The sequence below is a fragment of the Triticum aestivum genome, chromosome 5D, assembly GCF_018294505.1.
Source record: "Triticum aestivum cultivar Chinese Spring chromosome 5D, IWGSC CS RefSeq v2.1, whole genome shotgun sequence".
NCBI lineage: Eukaryota > Viridiplantae > Streptophyta > Magnoliopsida > Poales > Poaceae > Triticum > Triticum aestivum.
Genome location: NC_057808.1, coordinates 549,865,145 through 549,891,223, shown reverse-complemented (window position 1 = coordinate 549,891,223; position 26,079 = coordinate 549,865,145). Strand labels below are relative to the sequence as shown.

At 44.5% G+C, this 26,079-nt stretch overlaps 1 protein-coding gene and 8 non-coding genes across 9 annotated transcripts; 8 read left to right on the top strand and 1 right to left on the bottom strand.

Moving 5' to 3' along the window:
- Positions 1–6,001: 6,001 nt before the first annotated feature.
- LOC123121192 (alpha-1,3-arabinosyltransferase XAT3-like) lies at positions 6,002–9,928 on the bottom strand. Its single transcript, XM_044541111.1, has 4 exons — positions 9,861–9,928; positions 8,424–8,539; positions 7,490–7,555; positions 6,002–7,179 (listed from the first exon to the last, which is right to left on the bottom strand). Exons 1-4 carry the CDS (start codon positions 9,926–9,928, stop codon positions 6,002–6,004), a joined length of 1,428 nt encoding a protein of 475 aa, XP_044397046.1.
- Positions 9,929–17,761: 7,833 nt separating this feature from the next.
- Positions 17,762–17,864, top strand: LOC123126817 (U6 spliceosomal RNA). The gene has a single exon (XR_006462030.1). It is a non-coding gene; the product is annotated as a U6 spliceosomal RNA (small nuclear RNA).
- A 1,061-nt stretch (positions 17,865–18,925) lies between these two features.
- Positions 18,926–19,028, top strand: LOC123126886 (U6 spliceosomal RNA). Its single transcript, XR_006462095.1, has one exon. It is a non-coding gene; the product is annotated as a U6 spliceosomal RNA (small nuclear RNA).
- A 1,058-nt stretch (positions 19,029–20,086) lies between these two features.
- LOC123126853 (U6 spliceosomal RNA) lies at positions 20,087–20,189 on the top strand. Its single transcript, XR_006462064.1, has one exon. It is a non-coding gene; the product is annotated as a U6 spliceosomal RNA (small nuclear RNA).
- A 1,058-nt stretch (positions 20,190–21,247) lies between these two features.
- Positions 21,248–21,350, top strand: LOC123126898 (U6 spliceosomal RNA). Its single transcript, XR_006462106.1, has one exon. It is a non-coding gene; the product is annotated as a U6 spliceosomal RNA (small nuclear RNA).
- A 1,057-nt stretch (positions 21,351–22,407) lies between these two features.
- Positions 22,408–22,510, top strand: LOC123126850 (U6 spliceosomal RNA). The gene has a single exon (XR_006462061.1). It is a non-coding gene; the product is annotated as a U6 spliceosomal RNA (small nuclear RNA).
- Positions 22,511–22,896: 386 nt separating this feature from the next.
- Positions 22,897–22,999, top strand: LOC123126818 (U6 spliceosomal RNA). Its single transcript, XR_006462031.1, has one exon. It is a non-coding gene; the product is annotated as a U6 spliceosomal RNA (small nuclear RNA).
- Positions 23,000–24,046: 1,047 nt separating this feature from the next.
- Positions 24,047–24,149, top strand: LOC123126863 (U6 spliceosomal RNA). The gene has a single exon (XR_006462073.1). It is a non-coding gene; the product is annotated as a U6 spliceosomal RNA (small nuclear RNA).
- Positions 24,150–25,201: 1,052 nt separating this feature from the next.
- LOC123126838 (U6 spliceosomal RNA) lies at positions 25,202–25,304 on the top strand. The gene has a single exon (XR_006462050.1). It is a non-coding gene; the product is annotated as a U6 spliceosomal RNA (small nuclear RNA).
- Positions 25,305–26,079: the final 775 nt, after the last annotated feature.

Sequence of the window (26,079 nt, the reverse complement as noted above, 5' to 3'; positions counted from 1 at the left end):
TCGTCACATGCTGCTGCAACTTCCTGCTCCTCTATTGTGGCTGCGTGAGCCCAACACACTGCATCTATGACCCCGAACCTCGCCAGCAAGGGCGTCTACCACGCTGCCTCCCAGCTCGCCACCGCAGCATTGAGGTCTCCCCTATGCCACGCAGAGAGAAGGGATGGATCGGGATCGAGGGGTGGATCGGGTAAGAGGAGGAGGTCCGATCGGGAGGCGAGAAGGGGTTAATCGTGATGTTTCGTTGAGAGAACTCCGACTCGCCGAGTTTGGCGCTGCACCCGCAGGAGTGTCTTGTTTGATGGTGACCGGAAGGACCTGCTTTTACCTCTCTAGTGTTGTTGACAATTCGATCAAGGTGACCATGGAGTCCCGTGCTCGTAACTCTTCTTCCTAATCCATTTGCTAGGAAATATGGGGCAGGTATGATGGATGGTGTGGCCGGTCAGGACTTTTATTAGTGATAGTTGTGCGTGGAAGGAGAACCATAAATCTCAGCCATCAATCTCTCTAGTCAATACAAAAATTAAGGGATAGAAGAGGGTGACATATGGAGAACCATGAAATCATCCTCGCTTTATTATTAGGTAAAGATAAAGATATGAAATACCCAGTTTATTTATATTTGAGTATCCATCATAATTTTTTACCCTTATTTTTTCTTTCAATGAACAGGACAAATTCGTACAAGTATCCTTGCACTTTTTTTTTGTTTCCATGCTCTTTTAGAACTAGTACCGTATAGCAGGAATCTCTCCTATGAATCTTTGAATGACTGGCATTATACACATACACATTGCACGCATCCCATTGCAAGTTTGCAGGAGCCAACAACCAGGATAGCAGCTGCAGGTACATGGGACCTCAAAAAAATCCACACTCAGAGAGATCACTGTATAGAGTCGTAAAGTACTCAGACATAATGGTACTAAAATTTTATTTCTTTGGTTCGATGATTTTATATAAAGAACATTTTGATTAACTTAAAATGTAGTATCAAGGGGATATAGAGCACAATAAACATATATCAAGCCTCTACATGACTAGAAAGCACACAACCAACAACAGTGTACGTATACAAAAATAATTTGTCAGACACAATGAAGTCATATATACAACCTCTCTTCTAGATTTATGCCTGAATTGACTTCCCAGCTATACCGGCAAGGATATAGCTATAGTATCTATAGATGTTGCTGCTCTTTTATGGACTATATGAAAGATAAGAAACAAATATTGCTTCCAAGGTATTTTGCATGGATCGGAGACCTCACTATTGTGAGTTTTTTCTCTATGTGCTCAAAGTGTCTAGGAGGATTGCCCAAGTGATGCGTGAAGTCTTCTTGAGGTCTTGAGGGGGCATGGCTTTGGGGGGGGGGGGGGGGGGGGGGGGGCTGTTAAAGGGGTCTGTGCTTACCAGTGAAGTATGTTGGATGCCCTTATAGCTATTGATTTTCATGGTTGGCTCTCCCTATATGTTTTCCTTTGAGTTGGAGTGGAGCAGAAATTAGGTATAAGGGTGGATACTGTTCCAGGAGGGTGGTGTTTCACAATCATTTATCCTCCCAGAGACGAATCTCAGAGCCACCCTTGACTGCGAGGGATTCAAATCAGAAAAGGTGTCTCTTTGCCTCCACTAGACCGACCCTAAAGTATGCAGACCCAGGTTATCAGTAAGACGGAGATACTTCTTTTGAGCCTAGATACTTGTTGCGGAGCATAGCTTGTTAGATCCCTTTCTCTGTTAGAAGCTTATACATCCTTTTACTGACTAAGGCATCATCTTTTACCTAAAGATCATCCATGCCTAATCATCAATGATCCTTTGGGTGGCAAACCATGTACCATTTGAGATGTCTATATTTCTTTCATTTTTGAATTCACCTAACAAGAAAAAAATCTGGACCTAAAGTAATTCAGCCTTTTCAGCACCCCCTTCGGCAGCTAGAAAAATTATGGCACGCAGAGAACCATATATTTCAGTACTCCTACTTAGTTTATTCAAACAAGTTATCTTCCAACAATTAGCAACTTGCATTTCCAACTACCCTAGACGTATCTCTTAACGCTCCTGAACATATTTCTACGTCACATTTGAGAGGCGCCGAAGGTGAATCAGAATTCTCAAGTATCTCATTGGGAATTGGCTTTGTGATGAGTGCGTTTTCGCATCACTTTTATCCATTGTTTTGCATCATAGTCATTGGATTGTCAGAATTTAATCGCGTTGGCTTGCCTTTTTATTGTCTGTTTTTTTTCCAGGATCCGAAAGCAGCAAGAGATTTTGAGCATTGATTAGAAAACAACTTTTTGTAGGTGAAAATTGTGGTAATTAACGTCATAATAACCTACCATATGAAGAGGAGATCATGTGGGAAAAAACCAGCGACGCGGAGATATCCAGAACAGAAGATGGTGCACGATATGAGCATCCCGCGCTAGTACCGATGCTCGTACCATACGGCGCCGCCACTGCCCGGTCAAGTACTTTATCCCCATGTGATCGGATCTCATAGACGACGAACAGGAAGGCCAGAACCACGAAACAAAACACATGAGCCTGAATTATGCTCATGTTGAATTATGGCTGAAATTAATGCATGAGCCTGCATATCAGGCCAGAACCACGAAACAAAACACATGAGCCTGAATTATGCTCATGTTGAATTATGGCTGAAATTAATGCATTTAGTATCCTGAATTTTGCCGGAATTGAATGCATGAGCATGCATGCACAGACCGGCGTGGCGTGCGAACAACGAAAGTAGGTGAGGAGTTGCATTTTCAGCCTGGTGGTGCTCCTACTCCCTCTCCGCGAAACTTCTAGCTTTTGTTTTAAGTCTAATTAAGTTTGTTAGACTTAATCTTGGTTCATGTATCTGCACTTTAGTTTGCTTTTGTCATGCATGTTGAGTTGGCCTAGTCTTTTGGCCGTTAAGAGGAGGTTGAGCAGGGCCCGGGCATAGACGTGCATGTAGTAGAGATTAGGCTGCATGCATGAGTTTGTTAGCCGGTGGTGCAGGTCCTGGAGATATTCCAGGAAAGATGGGATCGTCCGTGCACTACTGGCCGTAGGAGAAGGTCATGTGTTAGTGGCCTGGGTTAGTGCGTGAGTACATGGGTTAGTGGGTTAGTCTGACCGGGTGCGGCGGCTGGCTTGGCAGGTCAGTCAATCACTTGTTTATATAAGCATTGCATTGAGTGAATGAGAAAAGGCGAGGCCGTGAGGGCTGAGCGCCAAAGATGTAGCCAGTGTGTTACCAAGGAGAGAGCCTCTCGGCAAAGCGGCAGTTGGTCTTCTCCTTGGTTGTATGTGTGCGTGTGTGTGTAGAGTTTCATCATGTGTCTGTGTGTGTTCTTGAGAGAAACCTTGAGCTGAGAGAGTTCAAGGGAGAAGAAGAGGCGCCGTGAGGAGAGGCGGCGCCAACAAAGTTTTATAATTTTGACAAATTTTATAGAAAAGAGTAGTAGCATACGTGACATCAAATTGATATATTTTCAAGGTACATTTAAGAACAAATCTAATGATACTAATTTAGTACCATAAATGCTGCTACTTTTTCCTATAAAGTTTGTCAAAATTTTAAAACTTTAACTTAGAACACAAGTTAGATGTATACTTATTCGCGGACGAAGTGAGTATGCTGCACAAGCGGAGATATTTGGCATTATAGCGGTTGGATCAGCCGAAAACGTGCTGCACCCTCTCACAGCTAATAGGGGGACGTTGGACACCAGGCCTCGCCGCTGAGGGCGTAGCGGACGGCGACCTTGATGAGGTCGAGGGGGACGTAGGACGTGGAGCACTCCCTTCGTCCAGATTTACTTGTCGGGAAAATGATGTATCTAAACCTATTTTTATTTTTAGATACATCCATTTGTTTTCATTTCTACGATAAGTAGTAATTCAAGATGGAGGTACTAGATACAAAACAGCCAAGACAAAAATCGCATGCGCTTAATCTCGGACGTAACGGACTGGTTGCGCATAGCATGTCGAACCCCCGCGTGTGGATGGAGAGGGGGTCAGTGAAGACGGCGTGGTCGCTCAGTTATACGTCCTGAAGCGTTGTCTCCTTGGCGGCGTTGGCTGCGACGGGGTCTAAGAGGCCACCTGTTAGACACCTATGGATGGACCCAAGCCTTACCTGACGATGTAGGGACAGGCTATAGATCAGTCAACTGAAACAAAATTTGTGTCAATAGACTGACCACAAATTTTATTTCAGTCGATTTGCTGCCCACATATCGATCCCCTGGGTGGGACACATGCATGCACAGCCAACCGGCTAATTTAATTAAGCACCGGCCATTAGCATGTAATTAATCACAAGCAAAACACCCGTCACAACCATTATCCGAACGACAACACGATGTGCTATACACAACGCAATTGTTAGTGCATACAATACATATATCATTTTTACGATGTGTTATACGCAACAAAAAACATAAATAGTGGAATGATGGTATTGCCTCTAAAGAAAGAAAATGTAATAAAATGAAAATAAAAACAAAAACAAAATCAAAATAATGAAGTTTTCTATGGAAGAATGAAACCCTTTAAGAAAAAAGAAAAAAAGGAAAAATTTGCACACAAGTTTGGCCTGAAATTGCACTTTTAGTAATATGCAAGCAAAGAACATATAATATTGCAATTTCGCACTCTACTACAATTTACACACATGTTGTATAATACTTGTGTGTATACTTATTTAAACACACAAAAGTATAACATTTTCTAAAAAAATGAAGTAGTAGCATTGGTACCACCCTTTAAGAAAAAAGGAATGGAAAATTAAATCATGATCAAATTTGCACATAATTTACACATAAATTGCACTTTTTATAGCTATGCAAGAACTAACATATACTAGTAGAATATACATAAAAATTAAGTTTCAAAGAAGAAATGAATTAGTGTAATTTGTATTACCCTTAAATAAGAGAGAAGTGAAATAAAAACTTAAAACTAAAATTTCGTCAAGATTAGTACAAAAATTGTACTTTTTATAATATGTAGGAAGAAACATATAGTGGTGAAATTTCCAGACACTAATATAATGTATACATGTAGTACATGTGTGTGCATATATTTACACACACTCAACATCCAAAAAAGCATAAAGAAAAAGTAAAAGTCAACAAAAAACAAAAAACAAAAACTAGAATAAAAAATAAAGCAAAACTACCCACAAAAGAAAGAATGAATATGAGGCATTGGTATTACCATTTAAGAACAAAGAAAATGGGAAAAAATCTATAACAAACTCTGATAAAATTTGCACGAAATATACATAAAAATTGCGCTTTTTAAAAATATTCAATAATAAGCATATAAAAGTGGAACTTTTGCAAAAACAAAATCTCAAAACAAATGAATAGTGGCATTGGTAGTAACCTTAAAGTAGAATGAAATGAAATAAAGACAAACAATATCAAAATAATATTTTTTTTCTAAAATGGAATGAATTAGTGGCATTGGTATTTCCTTTAAGAAGAGAGAAAATTAAAAAAAATCGGCACAACTTTGACCGAAGTTGAATTCATCGTAATATGCAAAAATTATCATATAATTACGAAATTTGATCACATGTTATGTAGTATTTGTATGTATATAATTACACGCAGCCAAAACCAACAAAACCAAAAAATAACCAATAACAAAAAGAAAAAAGAAAAACACAACCCAGAAGAACAAAAACGATCCCAAGAAGCAATTCGACTGACCCAAAATAGGGGTCAATCGATTTCACACAGCCCAACCCAACAACAGAATTAAACAGCAGAAAATGAAAGCAACACACATCTCAAAGCACATCCAACGAACAGAAAATCGATTGACCACAAAGTGAAAAGTCAGCTGACTGAAATATAGCTAAAGTGGACGATGTAAGCGTTCTGAGGGCCAGAGCCATTGCTGAACCAGTGTGAGGTATGGGATCGACGTGTTATTACATTTCAGAATAGAAAATTCAAAAACCCCGGACGTATAATCTACTTATGTGATGGTAACGGACCGGTAGATCTGTTGCAGGACCCCTCTGAAGCGGTCGACGTCGAGGGTGACGTTCTGCCCATTGAGGAAGGTCTCCCACAACATGTTGAATCCCTGTTTGTGTAGGGAGACGGGATCGGTGAAGACGGTGTGGTTCCTCGGGTACACGTACTTGAGCGTGGTCTCCTCGGCGGTGGTCTCCTGCTCGACGTACCGAAGCCCCATGGGAGCCACCGGCTCGCCGTAGGAGGTCCAGGCCGGCCACTTCATCTCGCCCCAAGGGACGATCTGCACCACCGTGTCGTTGTGCGGGAGGAACACCATGTTGCTGAGCCCCGCACCGTGCACGCCCACCAACACGTCACACGAGTTCACCGTCTGTGCGAACTTGGCCAGGTCGCGCACCACCTCCGGCCCCGCAGCTACCACCTCGAAGCCAACCTCGGTGCCAGCTGCCAGAACTTCCGCCTCGTTCGTCAGCGCCCTCGAGTTCCTTCGCAGCACCATCACGAGACGAGGTCTGACACCGTTTTTGGGGGTCACCCACTCACGCTTCAGAGAGTAAGCCGACCGGAGCAGGCCCCGGAAGCCCAGCATTGTGTAGCCCTTGCCGGAGAGAGCCGAGTCAATCCCTAGCTCCTTATGGCTCTCCGTTCCGACATGCACCGACGGGAAGCAGCGCACCTCGTTGTCGGTGTCGAAGTCGATGATCGGGTAGATGGAGAGCATGGAGAGGGCGTGACGGTACTTGGTGATCCATTTGCGGTCGTAGTTAGTGGCCACGAGCCGGACGCGGCCATCGTACTCCCGCGCTGTGTTGTAGAGAGGCATGATGATGTCGGTAATGGCGTGGAAGATGTTGACGCCGTAGCCACCGGTGGAGAAGACAACCGCTGGGATGTCGTAGGTCACCGTGCACCGTGGCGCACCCGGTCCCGGTGGGGCTCTCCAACGGATGGTCACCCCACGGACCAGCTGCATCGTCGGTGTCTCCCATTTGCGCGGGTACGGGCGGATCACGACCGTCCCATTGTCTGGCCGGTTGTCATCGGACGCTGAGACCACGTAGACAGTGGCGGTTTTGCCGTGCAGACGGACGTCACCTTGCATGGCACACATGTTCGTGCGATAACTGCTGAAGTTGCAACTTAACTTGCTCCTTGGTGCGGCTACGTCAGCATCTGCATGCACACAATAGTTATAACGTAATTGGTTAAAAACGTCTCTTTACATTTTTCTGTAACTCTTAATTGGAGGAATTAAATTTGCTACTGAATTCTACCATTATGGGATATCCTCCTTTTGGAAGAAAAAACCATGTTGGTACTGTACAACCAACGCAAAGTCTGATATAATTAGTTTGGTTTGCTACCAAATTCTAGTATCGCCAGCAATTTAAATGTACTCTTTGCCTGTTAGCTGAGTGGCCCAAACAAATTATGAATTCAAATAATGATTCAATATATATTCAGTATACTACTTTGTATCTACCTGATTTTATCAAAGAACCATCCATTCCCACGTTCGTGGCCAGGAACCCCTTCCCATTTTTGAGAGCTGCAGCAGATAACAATGAATCAATGATCATCAATACCAGCTTTCCCAAAGCTTGGATCTATTTCATTTCATTATAATAGCATACCACAAAACATAAATCATACTGTAAGGGTTTACCACTGAATAGTAGCACTCCCTCAACTCCAAATTAATTGAAGTTCAAGCTTTGTGCTAACTAAAATTCCCTATTGTTTGGCCAAGTCTGCAGATAAATGTGCTAATATCTACACCATCAAATAAATATAGTACACAAACATATTTTATGATGAAAAGTAATTTTGGCATTGTAAATGTTGTATACTAGTAGTATACATTTTCATATGCTATACACGGTGGTGGAGCTTGACCGAGATTGCTGAGGAGCAAAGCAGTATTGAGGGGGCCAAAAAGACAACTTAATTGTGCTTAAACTTGAGTAATCTTTAAAATTAAAGCCTAAGTAACAATTTAACCTATTCTAGAGGAACTTTCTAGGGTAGGGGGGCATGACTCAGTTTGTTAGACTGCCCATAGTCGCACTTACAAAGGGTCCAACTCAGTAAATTTACTTATGTGACAATAATTTAATAAGAAGAGAGATGCTATGAGTAATAAAGACAAGATAAGTTTACAACCTAATAAATGAAGTGTACTATACATATGTTACTCCTCACTATAGAGATACTAACACATGCATGTTATTAGTCTAAGTTACTCGCGCTATGCCTAGTCTTACTAGGGAAGCTCCGCAGCGGACTGTATATATGGATTAGAGGGAGTAGCGCATAGTACATCCAGAAGTTGGAATCATTTGGACAGAAACACATACGTGCACTGCACATTAGTCAGATCTGTTGTGCGGAGAAGAGAAAGGTAATTAATTAGTTACCTCTGTTTGCATCGACGAACTTGTCGGGCATCTCGTCGCCCGACGCCGGAGAAGGGGGTGCTTCGACGACCGGATCTGAGGTCTTCCCTGTCGTTGCCCCGACCTGCCCGCCGCCGCTGCGTCGCCCCTTCGGGCCGTAGCGCTGCGGCCCGTGGTCCACCGCCGTCCCCGCGTGTCGACTTCAAGTGGTATGCGCCGCGCTGCCTCCCTTGGCGCGGGAATGCCACTGTCCGCGCTGGTCTTCATCACGCTGTTGGGTTCTTTCTCGCCTACTTCAAGCATCGCCGCCGCACTCCCTCCTCACCACCGCCGCCGCCTCCTCAGGGCGCCGCCACCGTCGCTCTTCTTCCGCGCTTCCACGGCGACTTCCTCGACACCGGCTACCCAGACTCGACATCGACCACGGCGTTCTTCGCACGGCAACCTCGACCACGGCTACACCACGTACGCTCTCGGCTACTTCGTCAAACGACACACCTTGCTTGAGCAAACTCGTCGGTTCCCACTCCAGCCACTACTCTGTGATGCATCGACCGTTACGACTGTGGGGGGTGTCCATCAGCTTGCCTTCGGATTCTTCTCCAGTCTCACCATCTACGCCGTTAGCATTGTGACTGCGGGGGGATGTTGAGTATCATTGTTAATATGGAAACATAGATAGCGTAGGATTTATTCCACCTTGCCTTGTACTCGAAGATGACCTTGTACTCCTATATATATGCACATGAGGCTCAAGCAATACAATGAACGAACATTCCACCAGATCTCTCTCTCCCTTCTAACAATGAATAAGCTAGGGGTAGACGAATCTGGGCTTACTTGGGACTCATCAAATCGTGTGAATTAGGTGAGAAAAACTCATCATTTTACATGTGACCCTAATATGGGTACACTAGGGGGTGTGAAGAGTACAAGGCAATACCACAACTAGAAATTGAAATCCATTTTGGCCAGGAAAGATACATGTTGCTGATGTTTGTGTGCACTAAAAGAAAGAAGAAATGGGAAAAGGGCAGAAGGCAAAAAAGATTGGTGGTTTTGCCGGGGATGAGGCGCAAGGACCAAGCCGATTCCACCCATCGGGAAGCGGGTGTCGTTGCTGCTTCGGCATGCCGGCAAGCTTGTGACACCCGCCGCTTCAGGAGTGCCGCAAGCCCCCGGTTATCCCTCCACCTTTGATGCCCCCGCTAGGGTTACAGGCCTCCGCTGCTTGGCCCGGCTATGAGCTGACGGGGTGCTCCTCTATTTCAACCGGGCCTTCCATGCATAACTAAGCAGTGTGGGACTAAACTCATGCATGGAATCAATCAGCGATGCCTTCCTTGCGCGGCTCAACCATCGATTACTTCAGTATTTGTAGGAAGAGGATCAGGCGGTATATATCTACAGAGCAGAGATCTCTACTCCTACTATATATAGGTAGAGGATCGGGATCACCATGATTGATCCCCGGACTCGGACGAAACCATCCTTGACACCCGATCGATCTGCCAAACCTTGGCCATGGCGGCGCCGCCTTCCTGGCCGCTCCTGAACGCCGGTGCTGGCTACTACGAATGGGCGGACTGGACGACGGTTGAGTGCGCGAGCAGGGCGGCCTACGGCTGCGGGCCGCTCGGCGAGCGCGTGGTCGACGGCCTTGCCCTCCTCGCGCGCCTGGACGGTGGAGACGGCGATCAGACCGAGCTCTGCTTGTGACACCCGACGACGACGTGCTCCGCCTCTTCAGCGAGATGGTGCCCGGCGAGGTGGCGAGGATCTGCGGCCACAGCGAGATCGCCGACGAGCTGACGGAGATCATTGGGACCCGTGTCCGGTTCTACGCCCGTGTCGATACCGTGGACGGCGAGCGGGGTCTCGTGGTCTTCAGCCTGCACTTCGTGGGCGCCGAGCCGCCGACCAATACGTCGGTAATCTGCGATCGTACTACCTCGTCTATGACTCCGCCGCCGCCTCGCTCTCCCTGCTCCCGCAGCTGCCTCGGCACTGCCCGGCCGTCTACGACAAGCGCCCTCTCCTGGTGCGCCACGATGACGGCTGCTACTCGCTGGTGCTCATGGCGATCAGCTCCCAGCAATGGACCGACGACCCGTTAGTTCGGCCCGTGATCTGCCCGTGGTCACCGCCGACGCCGCAGTCGCTGTCCCGTGATGACCATGACAAGGGCGACGGCGTCTGCGCGTGGAAGACGCGCCAGGTGCGCCAGCTTTGTCCCGTGCCTATCTGGTTCGAAATAAGCGCGCAGGTTTCACGTGCAAGGGGAAGGCTTTCTGGGCCGATCTCAAGCAAGGCGTCCTGTACTGCGACTGCGCCGACCACCTCAACGATGGCGACGACGGCATGGAGTTCACCTACGTCGCGCTGCCGGAGGAGTACGGGGTGGAGGAGCTAAACTACAACGGCCGGGCCATGGGCGGAGGCGTCGGGGACATCGTCTGGTTCGTCGTCATCGAGTCGTACGAGCACCCCGGCGACACCACGGTGGTGGTGTGGAGCCTGGACCTGTCCGACGGCGCCGAGCGGCGGTGGGAGAGGCACCGGGAGCTGAGCCTCCTGAGCATCTGGGCGATGCAGGGCTTCGTGGAGGCGGGTCTGCCGAGGAGGGTTCCATGGTCGCCGTTCCTGAGGGAGCAGGACGCCGGCGTCCTCTACTTCCTGCTGCCGCTGGCCGATGAGAAGTCTGCAAGAGGATGCCACCTCATCGGCATCGACGTGAGCAGCAGCAGCGAGCCGCGAGTCCTGCTGCCCCGACGCTTCCCTGGGATTTCGCGCCTCCATCTTTCAGCCATCTCGTGCTCTTGGTTGCCAAAGCAGGAAGAAACTGCTGTCCGCCAGCTAGCGGATCCACCAGTCATAGCAACGTTGGTTCCCAAGATATATGACATTTCACTGGAATCAGTACATACTGAATATCCTATATATTGGCAGTTAATGCAAAATCAAAATTATATGTGATCCGTCATACCACTAGTATTTATGCAATCATTCTGCATACTATACAGTTCCATGATTTAACTTAATTACCTTTGTTTTCCCCACGATACAACATTACATACATGAAGCATAAAAATGATTGAATCCACGAACGCTAGAGCTTCTCAGACTCGGAAGAGGCGACACACTGCTAAACCCCATGCGAAAAACCTCGGTGGTGCAAGACGCATCAGCTAATCATCAAGCGTCGGGGACATCCCTAGCACACCTCACTAGTGCGCCAACGGCAACAGTTAAACTATCAGCAACCCATATCCGAGCAAGGAAGGTGGCACGTTTCGCCACAACAATCTTAACAATCGTGTCCTCATCAGTTGATGCATCATGTTGGTCGTGCTTCAGTTTATACAATATCAGTCGGCATTGAGAACTTAGGGTCAATGACTAAGTGGTGCTTCAATTTATTCAATACTTAATGTTTACAGCTAAATGTTGAAGCCCCTTGATATGCATAGGCAAATCTACCGACATGCAAGGAGCGTCGGGCAAGTCTTGTTTGTCCTTCTCTCGGGATCAGAGCGGCACATGTCCGCCTCCCTTCAGATATGTCTTTCTCTCTTGCAGCGAAGTTGTTGTTGCAGTGAAGTTGGATTCAACGGGCTGTGACCGCGATGGGTGATGTACGATGACATAACCGCAGGGCGGCGTTGTGCCCTACTATATCATGTTTAGTTTTTCCGGCATCTTTATATGTCTTGTGGTGTTGTTGAAATGCATAGCTAGGTGTTGTTGCCTTTCTACAGGTTTTCACCCGATTTTCCTCTAATAAACCGAGCAGTTCTCACCGACGACGTTCGTCTTCTGAATGAAACCTTAGAGCATCTTCAATAGATGATGTAAAATACATCATCAAAAAAGTGCTAGATGTAAAATTTACATCACCAAAAAGTGGTTTTCACATCATCAAAAAATCTCAACTCCAACAGATGATGTAAAAACAGCAACCGCGCGGCGCCGCTCCAACAGGTGATGTAAAAATAGACCAGCTGCACAAATTTGTTCTTCACAATTGCATATGTATTTGAACAAAACTTGAACGCTGCTGCTGCCACTCTACGAAAAACCTGGCCCAGTCACTCCTCCACGCCTCCTCCTCTGCGGATGCCGCCGGCCACTCATCGCTGCAGCCCACTCCTGCAGGTCGCGCCCCTCCGCTGCCTGCGTGCTCACACGCCTCGGCGGCGGCATTACAAACCTAAACCACAAAAGCGATTGAGTCCACGAACGCTATAGCTTCTCCAGCTCAGAAGAGGCAACATGCCGCTAAAACCCCATGTGCAAACCCCTCCGTGGAGCAACATGCATCAGCTAAGTGGTCGATCCTAGCACACTTCGTAGTGGGCCAACAATAACAAGTTCCTCACATTTCATGTGCGTGAATTGGAAAACCGTTAGTAACCCATATCCAAACAACGAGGTGGCACGTCTCGCCGCAGCAACGTTAACAATCGTGTCACCATCAATTGGCACATCATCTTGGTGGTGCTTCAGTTTATACAATATCAGTCAGCATGGAGAACTCACAGTCAATGACTAAGTGACCTAATAAGTAACACATAAATGTGGAAGCCACTTGACATGCTTAGGCAAGTCTACTGACAGATCACATTCTCCTTCCACTGCTACACTAAAGTGGATGTTATAAAATATAGGTTACTTCCAAAGAAAAATTGGCCCAATGAATGCAACTAATATTTTTCCAAACACGATCCTGTTATGATTTTTTTTTTCATCAAACATTGAGCCCATTGTACCTGTTTCTTGGGTGGAGACAACCGATGAGTGCGGCCAAAAGTCGCGCTGTAAGTGTGGCCATTGGGTGATGCTTCAGGTTATGACAAGTTTGTTCTACTCCTGAGGTGCTCATGATAGATAGATAGATAGATAGATAGATAGATAGATAGATATGGTAGTTTTTGATGCCACGTGAAGCAACATGAAGTAAAAGAAACTAATACAGTACACTGACTTAGCGTTAAAAGCAACTATGAACACACAAGGGGACATAAAGAGGAGACAAAAACCAACTAAAACTTTGGAAATCGCACTTTTCAAGTTTCAAAAAATTCTGAAAAACATCCACACGTATAGGCATATTCATGATGAAAATGATTTAAGATGTGAGCTACACAAGACACAAATTCTGAAAAAAAAATGTCATTTTGGAGCTCGGGATGCATTCTACATGTGCATAAATATTCATGATGAAAATGATTTAAGATGTGAGCTACACAAGACACAAATTCTTGGGGTTTTGCACACACACACACACACACACTTTTCAATTCTTAGATTACTAGCGGCATACGCATAGATGAGTAGTTATTAGTTAAAAGGTCATACTCAAAGCCATGCGGTTAAAGAAGGAACATATTAATGGGAACCACGGCACTATATTCAGCGGGTAGAATCACTATCAACCAAAACCAAAACCAACATAGATCAACAAAACACAAGAACGAACATATAGGAGAGCTACAAGTTTTCATTCAATCCAACATTTACAATGACACCTTTCGCAAAACAAATGCATTTAAAATGACACCAAGGATACATGTTGAAACCCAAAAGGCATTTGCACAAAGAACAGTAAGCTAAAACCCCATTCCTAGACCGTGTGCGACCTTCATCTCCTGGCTTTCAAAGGCACCATCATCCTCCGCTCATTGTGCTGGAGCTGCCCATCTTCACCACTGCCCGAGCGACGCATATCGGCGGATGTTTCTTGGGATGGCGTCGGGAGAAGCGGGCCTTGTGTTGGGAGCTTAACTCCGTTTTTCGACTAGATCAGATCACCTGGGGCTCGACCCAGTATTCCCGGGCCAGGGAGGGGAGCAGCTCTCGGAGGCAACTGGATGGATAGCCCATAGCCGAATCCAGAAGGGACGATGATAAAAGGCCACCTTGGCTTGCGCACGAGCACAAGGAATCGGAGAAGAATCCAAAATACTACTGCCAAGAAGCCGCCTCGAGAAGATGAGGATGAAGTGAAGGTCATCAAGACTAAAAAATTTGACATGCAGTCACAGTGATGGATTTTGTGACTATGACTCTCAATATCCGGCTCAACATCCAGTTCAGGAGGTGGACATCTCTCGCAAGTTCGAGTTATCAGAAAAATTAAAGGTTGACAAAGAGAACTTGCTGCCATGAAGCGCGGTTCAAACATGGGCATCCTGCTTTATGGCTTATCTTATTATGTTCAATATAATAAAGCCGGCACACCCTGATAATTCAGGGCCTCTGTCATTTCATTTCCAAAACATCCGAGTCTTTATTATTTGCTCATAAGGTCACTTGGGGGCTTCCAACCCAACGGGTTTAGCTTTCATACCCTCTTGACCGGGCATAAAACGCCGAATTCCGGGTTATCCTGCCTGTATGCAAGATGCTACTCCACCAGGTAATCCTGAATGACCCATCGTACTCTTAACAGTCAATCTTTTAAGTAAGACCCTGAACTCGTTAAAGTTAAAATGGCGGTTTGTCGTGTGAGAGCCGGCTTACAGAAAGCGAGGATAAACCAGTGGCTATCATGCTAGTTTCATTGAAGTAAGACTCGAGCTTCGAAAGTCGACATTTTTTTATACTTTGTTATCATGCACATACATCATCATGCATTGCATCATACATTGCATCATCATAGCATGCATCATATATACATGGATATACTGGTTTATATTGCAGGAACCGGGTTATATTATTCAAATCTTTAATAGCCAAAATGGCTGGATTTCTATGGTTATCAATAGCCAGTATTATTATTGAGGTTTTCAAAGCCGCTCCAGAGTAATGGTTATTATTTCTTCATTCAAGAATACCAGCTCAGAATAGAGAGCAAGGTTCAATATTGATATGCAGAGCATTTAGCAATATCATCCAGAACAGAGGATATGATTTATTCTACAATGGAAGGAATAGTCCCAAGTCGCTGCAGGCATACGACCCGGCACTTGGGGGCTAGATTATTTAGATCAAGATTATATCAAGTATGCAAGTCCCGTCACTGCAAGCATGTACCATGGTACTTGGGGGCTAATGCAAGTTGCTTTTCAAATCATCACATTATCAATAGACCTGGATATCTCAGGAAGATGAGCCGGCCTTCTATCTTTTTTCTAAGTCCCAGCCCAGTATTATCTTACTGAGTTGGCACTTGGGGCCTACACATTGCTCGTCTATTCTATATGATTATATCTACAAAGGCCCTTCTCATTATTACATAATGACCCGGCCCTTGGGGGCTACACTGGCTGAAGTTTTATGAGCATAAGACATTTACAAGTCCCAGGTTGCTGCAGGCGAGACAACCCGGTACTTGGGGGCTACATATGTGGAACATTCAACTTATGACTGGTGACTTAGATGAACAAACTGGATTTGTCTAGAGTTGCAATATTTGTATTGAAGCAAGTCTTAAAGCTATCACTACGTTCCCCTCTTAAGACTTGGGGGCTACAGGTAATATGGATATGAGGAAGGTATGCCTTTAAATTCTCGGTTATGAGTGAACCAGGTCTTATATTTTTTGATGAAGAAGTTTGCAAAGGTTATCTCCTCCGGGCAATTCAGACAACTTAACATCATATGGATTTTTCATCGAAGTCTGAAGTATTGAAAGTTGGCACAACGTCGGACGAATTTTATCAAGTCAAGGCAGTTCAAGATAATAAGGGTTAATTTTTATCCAAGAAGCCAACGTCAGTTTATTGATATTACAGTGGTCAACTGGAATTTTTTGAGTGAGCCGGTCCTTTTACATATTCTTATTTTAAGAGTTTAGTATGAATAAATTCAAAGCTAAACTGGGGGCTAATGTTGGCGGTATTCCCCACGACTAAGACCCGGGTCATAAGGATAAGTCTCCCTAAGGCTTAATGTCATCTCTAGGTTTAAGTCGCCCTGACGTTAAGTCATTTCATATCCTAACCTGGCTGGTAAGACCCGGTTGGTGAGACCCGGTAGACAGTTGTAAGCCGGCAAACAGTCTCTGACCCGGTAGACAGTTGTAAGCCGGTAGACAGTCTCTGACACGGTAGATAGTTGTAAGCCGGCAGATAGTCTCTGACCCGGCAGACAGTTATGACCCGGCAGACAGTCATGACCCGGCAGACAGTTATAACCCGACAGACAGATTGCGACCCTGCAGATGCATGGAGTCACGGAGATGATTCTCAGAGATTTGTCACCTGGGGTTAAGAATATCAAGATGTTAAGAAGCCCACAGAGAGAAGCCCAAGGCGTTAAGAAGCCCACGGTGAGAAGTTAGAATAGTTTAAGTCTTAGTCCGACTTGGACTCTACATGTAACCCGCCCCTTCAACTTATGTAAGGAGGGGTGGGGCGCCCCAAGAGGGTCAAGTTTTTTAGACGTCTTAATAGACGGGTCTCAATAGACAGGTCTTAGACATTGTCAAAGTAGATGCTCTCAATATAGAGGTAGCGAAACCTCGCCCTTGTAACCGAGATCGTCATGATAGTAAATATCAATCAAGCAGGATGTAGGCTTTTACCTCCACCGTGAGGGGGAGAACCTGGGTAAAAGCTCGCGTCTCTCGTCCCGGTCAACCCCTCTCAAGCTACTAGTTAAATGCGTTGGCCTCACGACTAAGTCCTCACACTAAGGACATCTGCCGTGACAAAACCATGACACTAGCGTTGGATTCTAGTATCACCTGAAAGAATCCCTTCTTCAAACCATTCCAGCTTTAGTGTACAATAACTAGTGGTCGATGAATTACGTAGGTCACAACTGGTGAAATCTCAATCTTCATGTAGAAAAGTATATATGTTGCATACCATTTTATATATCTAGTCACACCAAAGACACGGTAAGCTAGCTTAGCATGAACCTTTTGGCACTATGGCCTTTGCAATGTGTACTTGTGGCAACAACTTGATCGTCTAATCTCCTTCACGCACCAGTTTTCTTTTTAGAAAGGTTTGTCGAATTGCATAATCCACCTTTCATAAATTGTGAACAACCAAAAGGATTTGTTGATCCGTCCTTTCCTAAAGGTGCATGTGCCCTCCCCCCAAGTGCGGCAACAACTATAGTATTCCCTCTCCCCACGTGCGGCAACAACTATAGTATTATTTTTAGTGCCCAAGCACCCTTCGTTATTCCTTAATGAAAAAACACGAGGGCCCGTTATGCTCTTCCATTAATTTGGGCCACATGAAGAGAGGTCCGGCTTGCAACTGGCGGCCCACCACGCGCCCGATTGCGTCTGGGTTTGGCTGGATAGCGCCGTGGGCGTAACAAGTGCTCGTTGGTTTAGTCCCACATCGGCCAGCCGGGGAGAGTCGATCGGGTTTATAAGGCAGAGCGCGGTAGCTAGCATCGTCCCTTCGGGGACATCCGATAAAATTGGAACGATACAGAGAAGATTAGCATGGCCCCTGCACAAGGATGATACGCACAAATCGAGAAATGGTCCAATTTTTTTTGAGATTTTCGGCGCAAGTCCTGGGAGCATTCTTTCTTGCACTTGTGTGTGCTTCTATTTTAACAGAAAGGCCCATTAGTTTCCCTTCTCTATCAGAGAGGTCCTCAATACTGCCTTTTTAAATTTAGTTCCACACGCTTTCTCATCTTTGTTATTGCAGATACAACCTTTCTGTAGTAACTTTTTAGCCTTTTTAATCTATTATTACACGTTTCTGGATTAGTTTTCCGTTTCAGTCCTCCTACATGTAGTGTATTCCTTCAATTTATTATAGTCTTTGTTGCTTAACCTTAGTGATTCGATCATAACGCAAAAAAAACATGTTTCATTAGTCTAATTTGATCATGTTACCACCTAACAAACTCATCTAAGACTTGTGAGAAAACTCACCCGGACACTAGCTAGTGTTGGATTCTGGTATCACCCGAAAGAAACCCTTCTTCAAACCTTTCTATGCTTTGTGTACAATAACTAGTGGTCGATGAATTACCTAGGTCACAACTGGTGAAATCTCAATCTTCATGTAGAAAAGTATATATGTTACATACCATTTTATATATGTAGTCACACCAAAGACACGGTAAGCTAGATTAGCATGAACCATTTGGCACTATGGCCATTGCAATGTGTACTTGTGGCAACAACTTGATCGTCTAATCTCCTTCACGCACAAGTTTGCTTTTTAAAAAGGTTTGTCGATTTGCATAATCCACCTTTCATAAATTGTGAACAACCAAAAGGATTTGTTGATCCCTCCTTTCCTAAACGTGCATGTGCCCTCCCCCCACGTGCGGCAACAACTATAGTATTCTTTCTAGTGTCCAAGCATCATTCGTTATTCCCTAATGAAAAAACACGAGGGCCTGTTATGCTCTTCCATTAATTTGGGCCACATCAAGAGAGATCCGGCTTGAAACTGGCGGCCCACCGCGTTCCCGATGGCGTCTGGGTTTGGCTGGACAGCGCCGTGGCTAAAACAAACGCTCGTTTGTTTAGTCCCATATCGGCTAGCCAGGGAGAGTCGGACTGGTTTATAAGGCAGAGCGCGACAGCTAGCATCGTCCCTTCAGGGACATCCGATAAAATTGGAACGATACAAAGAAGATTAGCATGGCCCCTCCGCAAGGATGACACGCACAAATCGAGAAATGGTCCAATTTTTTTGAGATTTTCCGCGCAAGTCCCTGGAGCATTCTTTCTTGCACTTGTGTGTGCTGCTACTCTTACAGAAAGGCCCTTTAGTTTCCCTTCTCTATGAGAAAGCTCCTCAATACTGCCTTTTTAAATTTGGATCCACATGCTTTCTCTTCTTGGTTATTGCAGACACATCCTTTCTGTAGTAACTTTTTACCCTTTTTAATATATTATTACATGTTTCTGGATTAGTTTTCCGTTTCAGTCCTCCTACATGTATAGTATTCCTTCAATTTATTATTGTCTTTGTTCCTTAACCTTAAATGTGATTTGGTCATTACAAAAAAAACCATGTTTCATTAGTCTAATTTGATCATGTTACCACCTAACAAACCCATCTAAGACTTGTGAGAAAACTCTCCCGGACACTAGTGTTGGATTCTGGTATCACCCGAAAGAATCCCTTCTTCAAACCTTTCTATCTTTAGTGTAAAATAACTAGTGGTCAGTGAACTACATAGGTTACAACTGCTGAAATCTCAATCTTCATGTAGAAAAGTATATATGTTGCATACCATTTTATATATCTAGTCACACCAAAGACTCGGTAAGCTAGCTTAGCATGAACCTTTTGGCACTATGGTCTTTGCGATGTGTGATTGTGGCAACAACTTGATCGTCTAATCTCCTTCACGCACAAGTTTACTTTTTATAAATGTTTGTCGATTTGCATAATCCACCTTTCATAAATTGTGAACAACCAAAAGGATTTGTGGATACCTCCTTTCCTAAACGTGCATGTGCCCTCCCCCCACGTGCTGCAAGAACTATAGTATTATTTTTAGTGCCCAAGCACCGTTTGTTATTCCCTAATGAAAAAACACAAGGGCCCGTTATGCTCTTCCATTAATTTGGGCCACATGAAGAGAGATCCGGCTTGCAACTGGCAGCCCACCACGCGCCCGATGGCGTCTGGGTTTGGCTGGACAGCGCCGTTGGCGAAACAAACGCTCGGTTGTTTAGTCCCACATCGGCCAGCCGGGGAGAGTCGGACTGGTTTATAAGGCAGAGCGCAGCAGCTAGCATCGTCCCTTCGGGTACATCCGATAAAATTGGAACGATACAGAGAAGATTAGCATGGCCCCTGCGCAAGGATGACACGCACAAATCGAGAAATGGTCCAATTTTTTTAGATTTTCCACGCAAGTACCTGGAGCCTTCTTTCTTGCACTTGTGTGTGCTGCTATTCTTACAGAAAGGCCCTTTAGTTTCCCTTCTCTATCAGAGAGGTCCTCAATACTGCATTTTTGAATTTAGATCCACATGCTTTGTCTTCTTTGTTATTGCAGATACAAGCTTTCTGTAGTAACTTTTTAGCCTTTTTAATGTATTATTACATGTTTCTGGATTAGTTTTGTGTTTCAGTCCTCCTACATGTAGTGTATTCCTTCAATTTATTATTTTCTTTGTTTCTTAACCTTAATTCTCATTTGGTCATAACGCAAAAAAACATGTTTCATTAGTCTTATTTGATCATGTTACCACCTAACAAACTCATCTAAGACTTGTGAGAAAACTCTCCCGGACACTAGTGTTGGATTCTGGTATAACCCGAAAGAATCCCTTCTTCAAGCGTTTCTATCTTTAGTATAAAATAACTAGTGGTCGGTGAATTACATAGGTTACAACTGCTGAAATCTCAATTTTCATGTAGAAAATTATATATGTTGCATACCAGTTTATATATCTAATCACACCAAAGACACGGTAAGCTAGCTTAGCATAAACCTTTTGGCACTATGGTCTTTGCAATGTGTACTTGTGGCAACGACTTAATCGTCTAATCTCCTTCACGCACAAGTTTGTTTTTTAAAAAGGTTTGTCGATTTGCATAATCCACCTTTTATAAATTGTGAAACAACCAAAAGGATTTGTTGATCCCTCCTTTCCTAAACGTGCATGTGCCCTCCCCCACGTGCGGCAACAACTATAGTATTATTGTTAGTGCCCAAGAACCGTTCGTTATTCGCTAATGAAAAAAACATGAGGGCCCGTTATGCTCTGCCATTAATTTGGGCCACATGAAGAGAGATCCGGCTTGCACCTGGCGGCCCACCATGCGCCCGATGGCGTCTGGGTTTGGCTGGACAACGTGGTGGCCAAAACAAACACTCGTTGGTTTAGTCCCACATCGGCCAGTCGGGGAGAGTCGAACTGGTTTATAAGGCAGAGCGCGACAGCTAGCATCGTCCCTTCGGGGACATCCGATAAAATTGGAACGATGCGGAGAAGATTAGCAAGGCCCCTGCGCAAGGATCTCATGCACAAATCGACAAATGGTCCAATTTTTTTAAAGATTTTCTGCGCAAGTCCCTGGAGCGTTCTTTCTTGCACTTGTGTGTGCTGCTATTCTTACAGAAAGGCCCTTTAGTTTCCCTTCTCTATCAGAGAGGTCCTCAATACTGCCTTTTAAAATTTAGATCCAAACGCTTTCTCTTCTTTGTTATTACAGATACAACCTTTCCGTTGTAACTTTTTCGCCTTATTAATCTATTATTACAAGTTTCAGGATTAGTTTTCTGTTCCAGTCCTCCTACATGTAGTGTATTTCTTCAATTTATTATTGTCTTTCTTCCTTAACCTTAATTGTCATTTGGTCATATCGCAAAAAAATGTTTCATTAGTCTAATTTGATCATGTTACCACCTAACAAGCTCATCTAAGATTTGTGAGAAAACTCTCCCGGACACTAGTGTTGGATACTAGTATCACCCGAAAGAATCCCTTCTTCAAACCTTTCTACATTAGTGTAAAATAACTACTGGTCGGTGAATTACGTAGGTTACAACTGGTGAAATCTCAATCCTCATGTAGAAAGGTATATATGTTGCATACCATTTTATATATCTAGTCACACCAAAGACTCGGTAAGCTAGCTTAGCATGAACCTTTTGGCACTATGGTCTTTGCAATGTGTGCTTGTGGCAAAAACTTGATCGTCTAATCTCCTTCACGCACAAGTTTGCTTTTTTAAAAAGGTTTGCGGATTTGCATAATCCACCTTTCATAAATTGTGAACAACGAAAAGGATTTGTTGATCCCTCCTTTCCTAATCGTGCTTGTGCCCTCCCCCCACGAGCGGCAAAGACGATACTATTATTTTTAGTGCCCAAACAATGTTCGTTATTCCCTAATGAAAAAACACGAGGGCCCGTTATGCTCTTCCATTAATTTGGGCCACAAGAAGAGAGATCCGGCTTGCAACTGGCGGCTCACCACGCGCCTGATGGCGTCTGGGTTTGGCTGGACAGCGCCGTGGGCAAAACAAACGCTCGTTGGTTTAGTCCCACATCGGCCAGCCAGGGAGAGTCGGACTGGTTTATAAGGCAGAGCACGGCACCTAGCATCGTCCCTTAGGGGACATCCGATAAAATTGGAATGATACAGAGAAGATTAGCATGGCCCCTGCGCAAGGATGACACGCACAAATCGAGAAAAGGTCCAATTTTTTTTTGAGATTTTCAGCGCAAGTCCCCGGAGCGTTCTTTCTTGCACTTGTGTGTGCTGCTATTCTTACAGAAAGGCCCTTTAGTATTCCTTCTCTATCAGAGAGGTCCTCAATACTGCCTTTTAAAATTTAGATCCACACGCTTTCCTTTCTTTGTTATTACAGAAACAACCTTTCCATAGTAACGAGGGCCCGTTATGCTCTTCCATTAATTTGGGCCACATGAAGAGAGATCCGGCTTGGAACTGGCGGCCCACCAGGCGCTCGATGGCGTCTGGGTTTGGCTGGACAGCGCCGTGGGGAAAACAAACGCTCGTTGGTTTAATCCCACATCGGCCAGTCGGGGAGAGTCGGACTGGTTTATAAGGCAGAGCATGGCAGCTAGCATCGTCCCTTCGGGGACATCCGATAAAATTGGAACGATACAGAGAAGATTAGCATGGCCCCTGCGCAAGGATGACATGCACAAATCGAGAAATGGTCCAATTTTTTTGAGATTTTCTACACAAGTCCCTGGAGCGTTCTTTCTTGCACTTGTGTGTGCTGCTATTCTTACAGAAAGGCCCTTTAGTTTCCCTTCTCTATCAGAGAGGTCCTCAATACTGCCTTTTAAAATTTAGATCCATACGCTTTCTTTTCTTTGTTATTACAGATACAACCTTTCTGTAGTAACTTTTTAGCCTTGTTACACGTTTCTGGATTAGTTTTCTGTTTCAGTCCTCCTACATGTAGTGTATTCCTTCAATTTATTATTGTCTTTTTTCCTTAACCTTAATTGTCATTTGGTCATATCGCGAAAAAACATGTTTCATTAGTCTAATTTGACCACGTTACCACCTAACAAACTCATCTAAGACTTGTGAGAAAACCCTCCCGGACACTAGTGTTGGATTCTGGTATCACCCGAAAGAATCCCTTCTTCAAACCTTTCTATCTTTAGTGTAAAATAACTAGTGGTCAGTGAATTACATAGGTTACAACTGCTGAAATCTCAATCTTCATGTAGAAAAGTATGTATGTTGCATACCATTTTATATATCTAGTCACACCAAAGACTCGGTAAGCTAGCTTAGCATGAACCTTTTGGCACTATGGTCTTTGCAATGTGTGCTTGTGGCAACAACTTGATCGTCTAATCTCCTTCACGCACAAGTTTACTTTTTAAAAATGTTTGTCGATTTGCATAATCCACCTTTCATAAATTGTGAACAACCAAAAGGATTTGTTGATCCCTCCTTTCCTAAACGTGCAAGTGACCTCCCCCCAGGTGGGGCAACAACTATAGTATTATTTTTTGTGCCCAAGCACCGTTTGTTATTCCATAATGAAAAAACACAAGGGCCCGTTATGCTCTTCCATTAAGTCGGGCCACATGAAGAGAGATCCGGCTTGCAACTGGCAGCCCACCACGTGCCCGATGGCGTCTGGGTTTGGCTGGACAGCTCCGTGGGCAAAAGAAACGCTCGTTGGTTTAGTCCCACATCGGCCAGCCGGGGAGAGTCGGACTGGTTTATAAGGCAAAGCGCGGCAGCTAGCATCGCCCCTTCGGGGACATCCGATAAGATTGGAACGATACAGAGAAGATTAGCATGGCCCCTGCGCAAGGATGACACGCACAAATCGAGAAATGGTCCAATTTTTTTAGATTTTCCACGCAAGTCCCTGGAGCGTTCTTTCTTGCACTTGTGTGTGCTTCTATTCTTACAGAAAGGCCCTTTTTCCCTTCTCTACCAGAGAGGTCCTCAATGCTGCCTTTTAAAATTTAGATCCACACGCTTTCTCATCTTTGTTATTGCAGATACAACCTTTCTGTGGTAACCTTTTAGCCTTGTTAATCTATTATTACACTTTTCTGGATTAGTTTTCTGTTTCAGTCCTTCGACATGTAGTGTATTCCTTCAATTTATTATTGTCTTTCTTCCTTGACCATAACTGTGGTTTGGTCATAACGCAAAAAACATGCTTCATTAGTCTAATTTGATTATGTTACCGCCTAACAAACTCATCTAAGACTTGTGAGAAAATTCTCTCGGACACTAGTGTTGGATTCTGGTATCACCCAAAAGAATCCGTTCTTCAAGCATTTCTATCTTTAGTGTACAATAACTAGTGGTCGATGAATTACGTAGGTCACAACTGGTGAAATCTCAATCTTCATGTAGTAAACTATATATGTTGCATACCATTTTATACATCTAGTCACACCAAAGACACGGTAAGCTAGCTTAGCATGGACCTTTTGGCACTATGGTCTTTGCAATGTGTGCTTGTGGCAACAACTTGATCGTCTAATCTCCTTCACGCACAAGTTTGCTTTTTAAAAAGGTTTGTCGATTTGCATAATCCACCTTTCATAAATTGTGAACAACCAAAAGGATTTGTTGATCCCTCCTTTCCTAAACGTGCATGTGCCCTCCCCCACGTGCGGCAAGAACTATAGTATTATTTTTAGTGCCCAAGCGCCGTTCGTTATTCCCTAATGAAAAAATACGAGGGCCCGTTATGCTCTTGCATTAATTTGGGCCACATGAAGAGAGATCCCGCACGCAACTGGCGGCCCACCACGCGCCCGATGGCGTTTGGGTTTGGCTGGATAGCGCCATGGGCAAATCAAACGCTCGTTGGTTTAGTCCCACATCGGCCAGCCGGGGAGAGTCGGACTGGTTTATAAGGCAGAGCGCGGCAGCTAGCATCGTCCCTTCTGGGACATCCGATAAAATTGGAACGATACAGAGAAGATTAGCATGGCCCCTGCGCAAGGATGACACGCACAAATCGAGAAATGGTCCAATTTTTTTTGAGATTTTCCACGCAAGTACCTGGAGCCTTCTTTCTTGCACTCGTGTGTGTGCTGCTATTCTTATTGAAAGGCCCTTTAGTTTCCTTTCTCTATCAGAGAGGTCCTCAATACTGCCTTTTTAAATTTAGATCCACACGCTTTCTCATCTTTGTTATTGCAGATATAACCTTTCTGTGGCAACTTTTTAGCCTTTTTAACCTATTATTACACGTTTCTGGATTAGTTTTCTGTTTCAGTCCTTCTACAGGTAGTGCATTCCTTCAATTTATTATTGTCTTTGTTCCTTAACCTTAACTGTGGTTTGGTCATAGCGCAAAAAACATGTTTCATTAGTCTAATTTTATCATGTCAGCCTAACAAACTCATCTAAGACTTGTGAGAAAACTCTCTCGGACACTAGTGCTGGATTCTGGTATCACCCAAAAGAATCCCTTCTTCAAGCCTTTCTATCTTTAGTATACAATAACTAGTGGTCGATGAATTACGTAGGTCACAACTGGTGAAATCTCAATCTTCATGTAGTAAACTATATATGTTGCATACCATTTTATACATCTAGTCACACCAAAGACACGGTAAGCTAGCTTAGCATGAACCTTTTGGCACTATGGTCTTTGCAATATGTACTTGTGGCAACGACTTGATCATCTAGTCTCCTTCACGCACAAGTTTGCTTTTTAAGAAGGTTTGTCGATTTGCATAATCCACCTTTCATAAATTGTGAACAACCAAAAGGATTTATTGATCCCTCCTTCCCTAAACGTGCATGTGC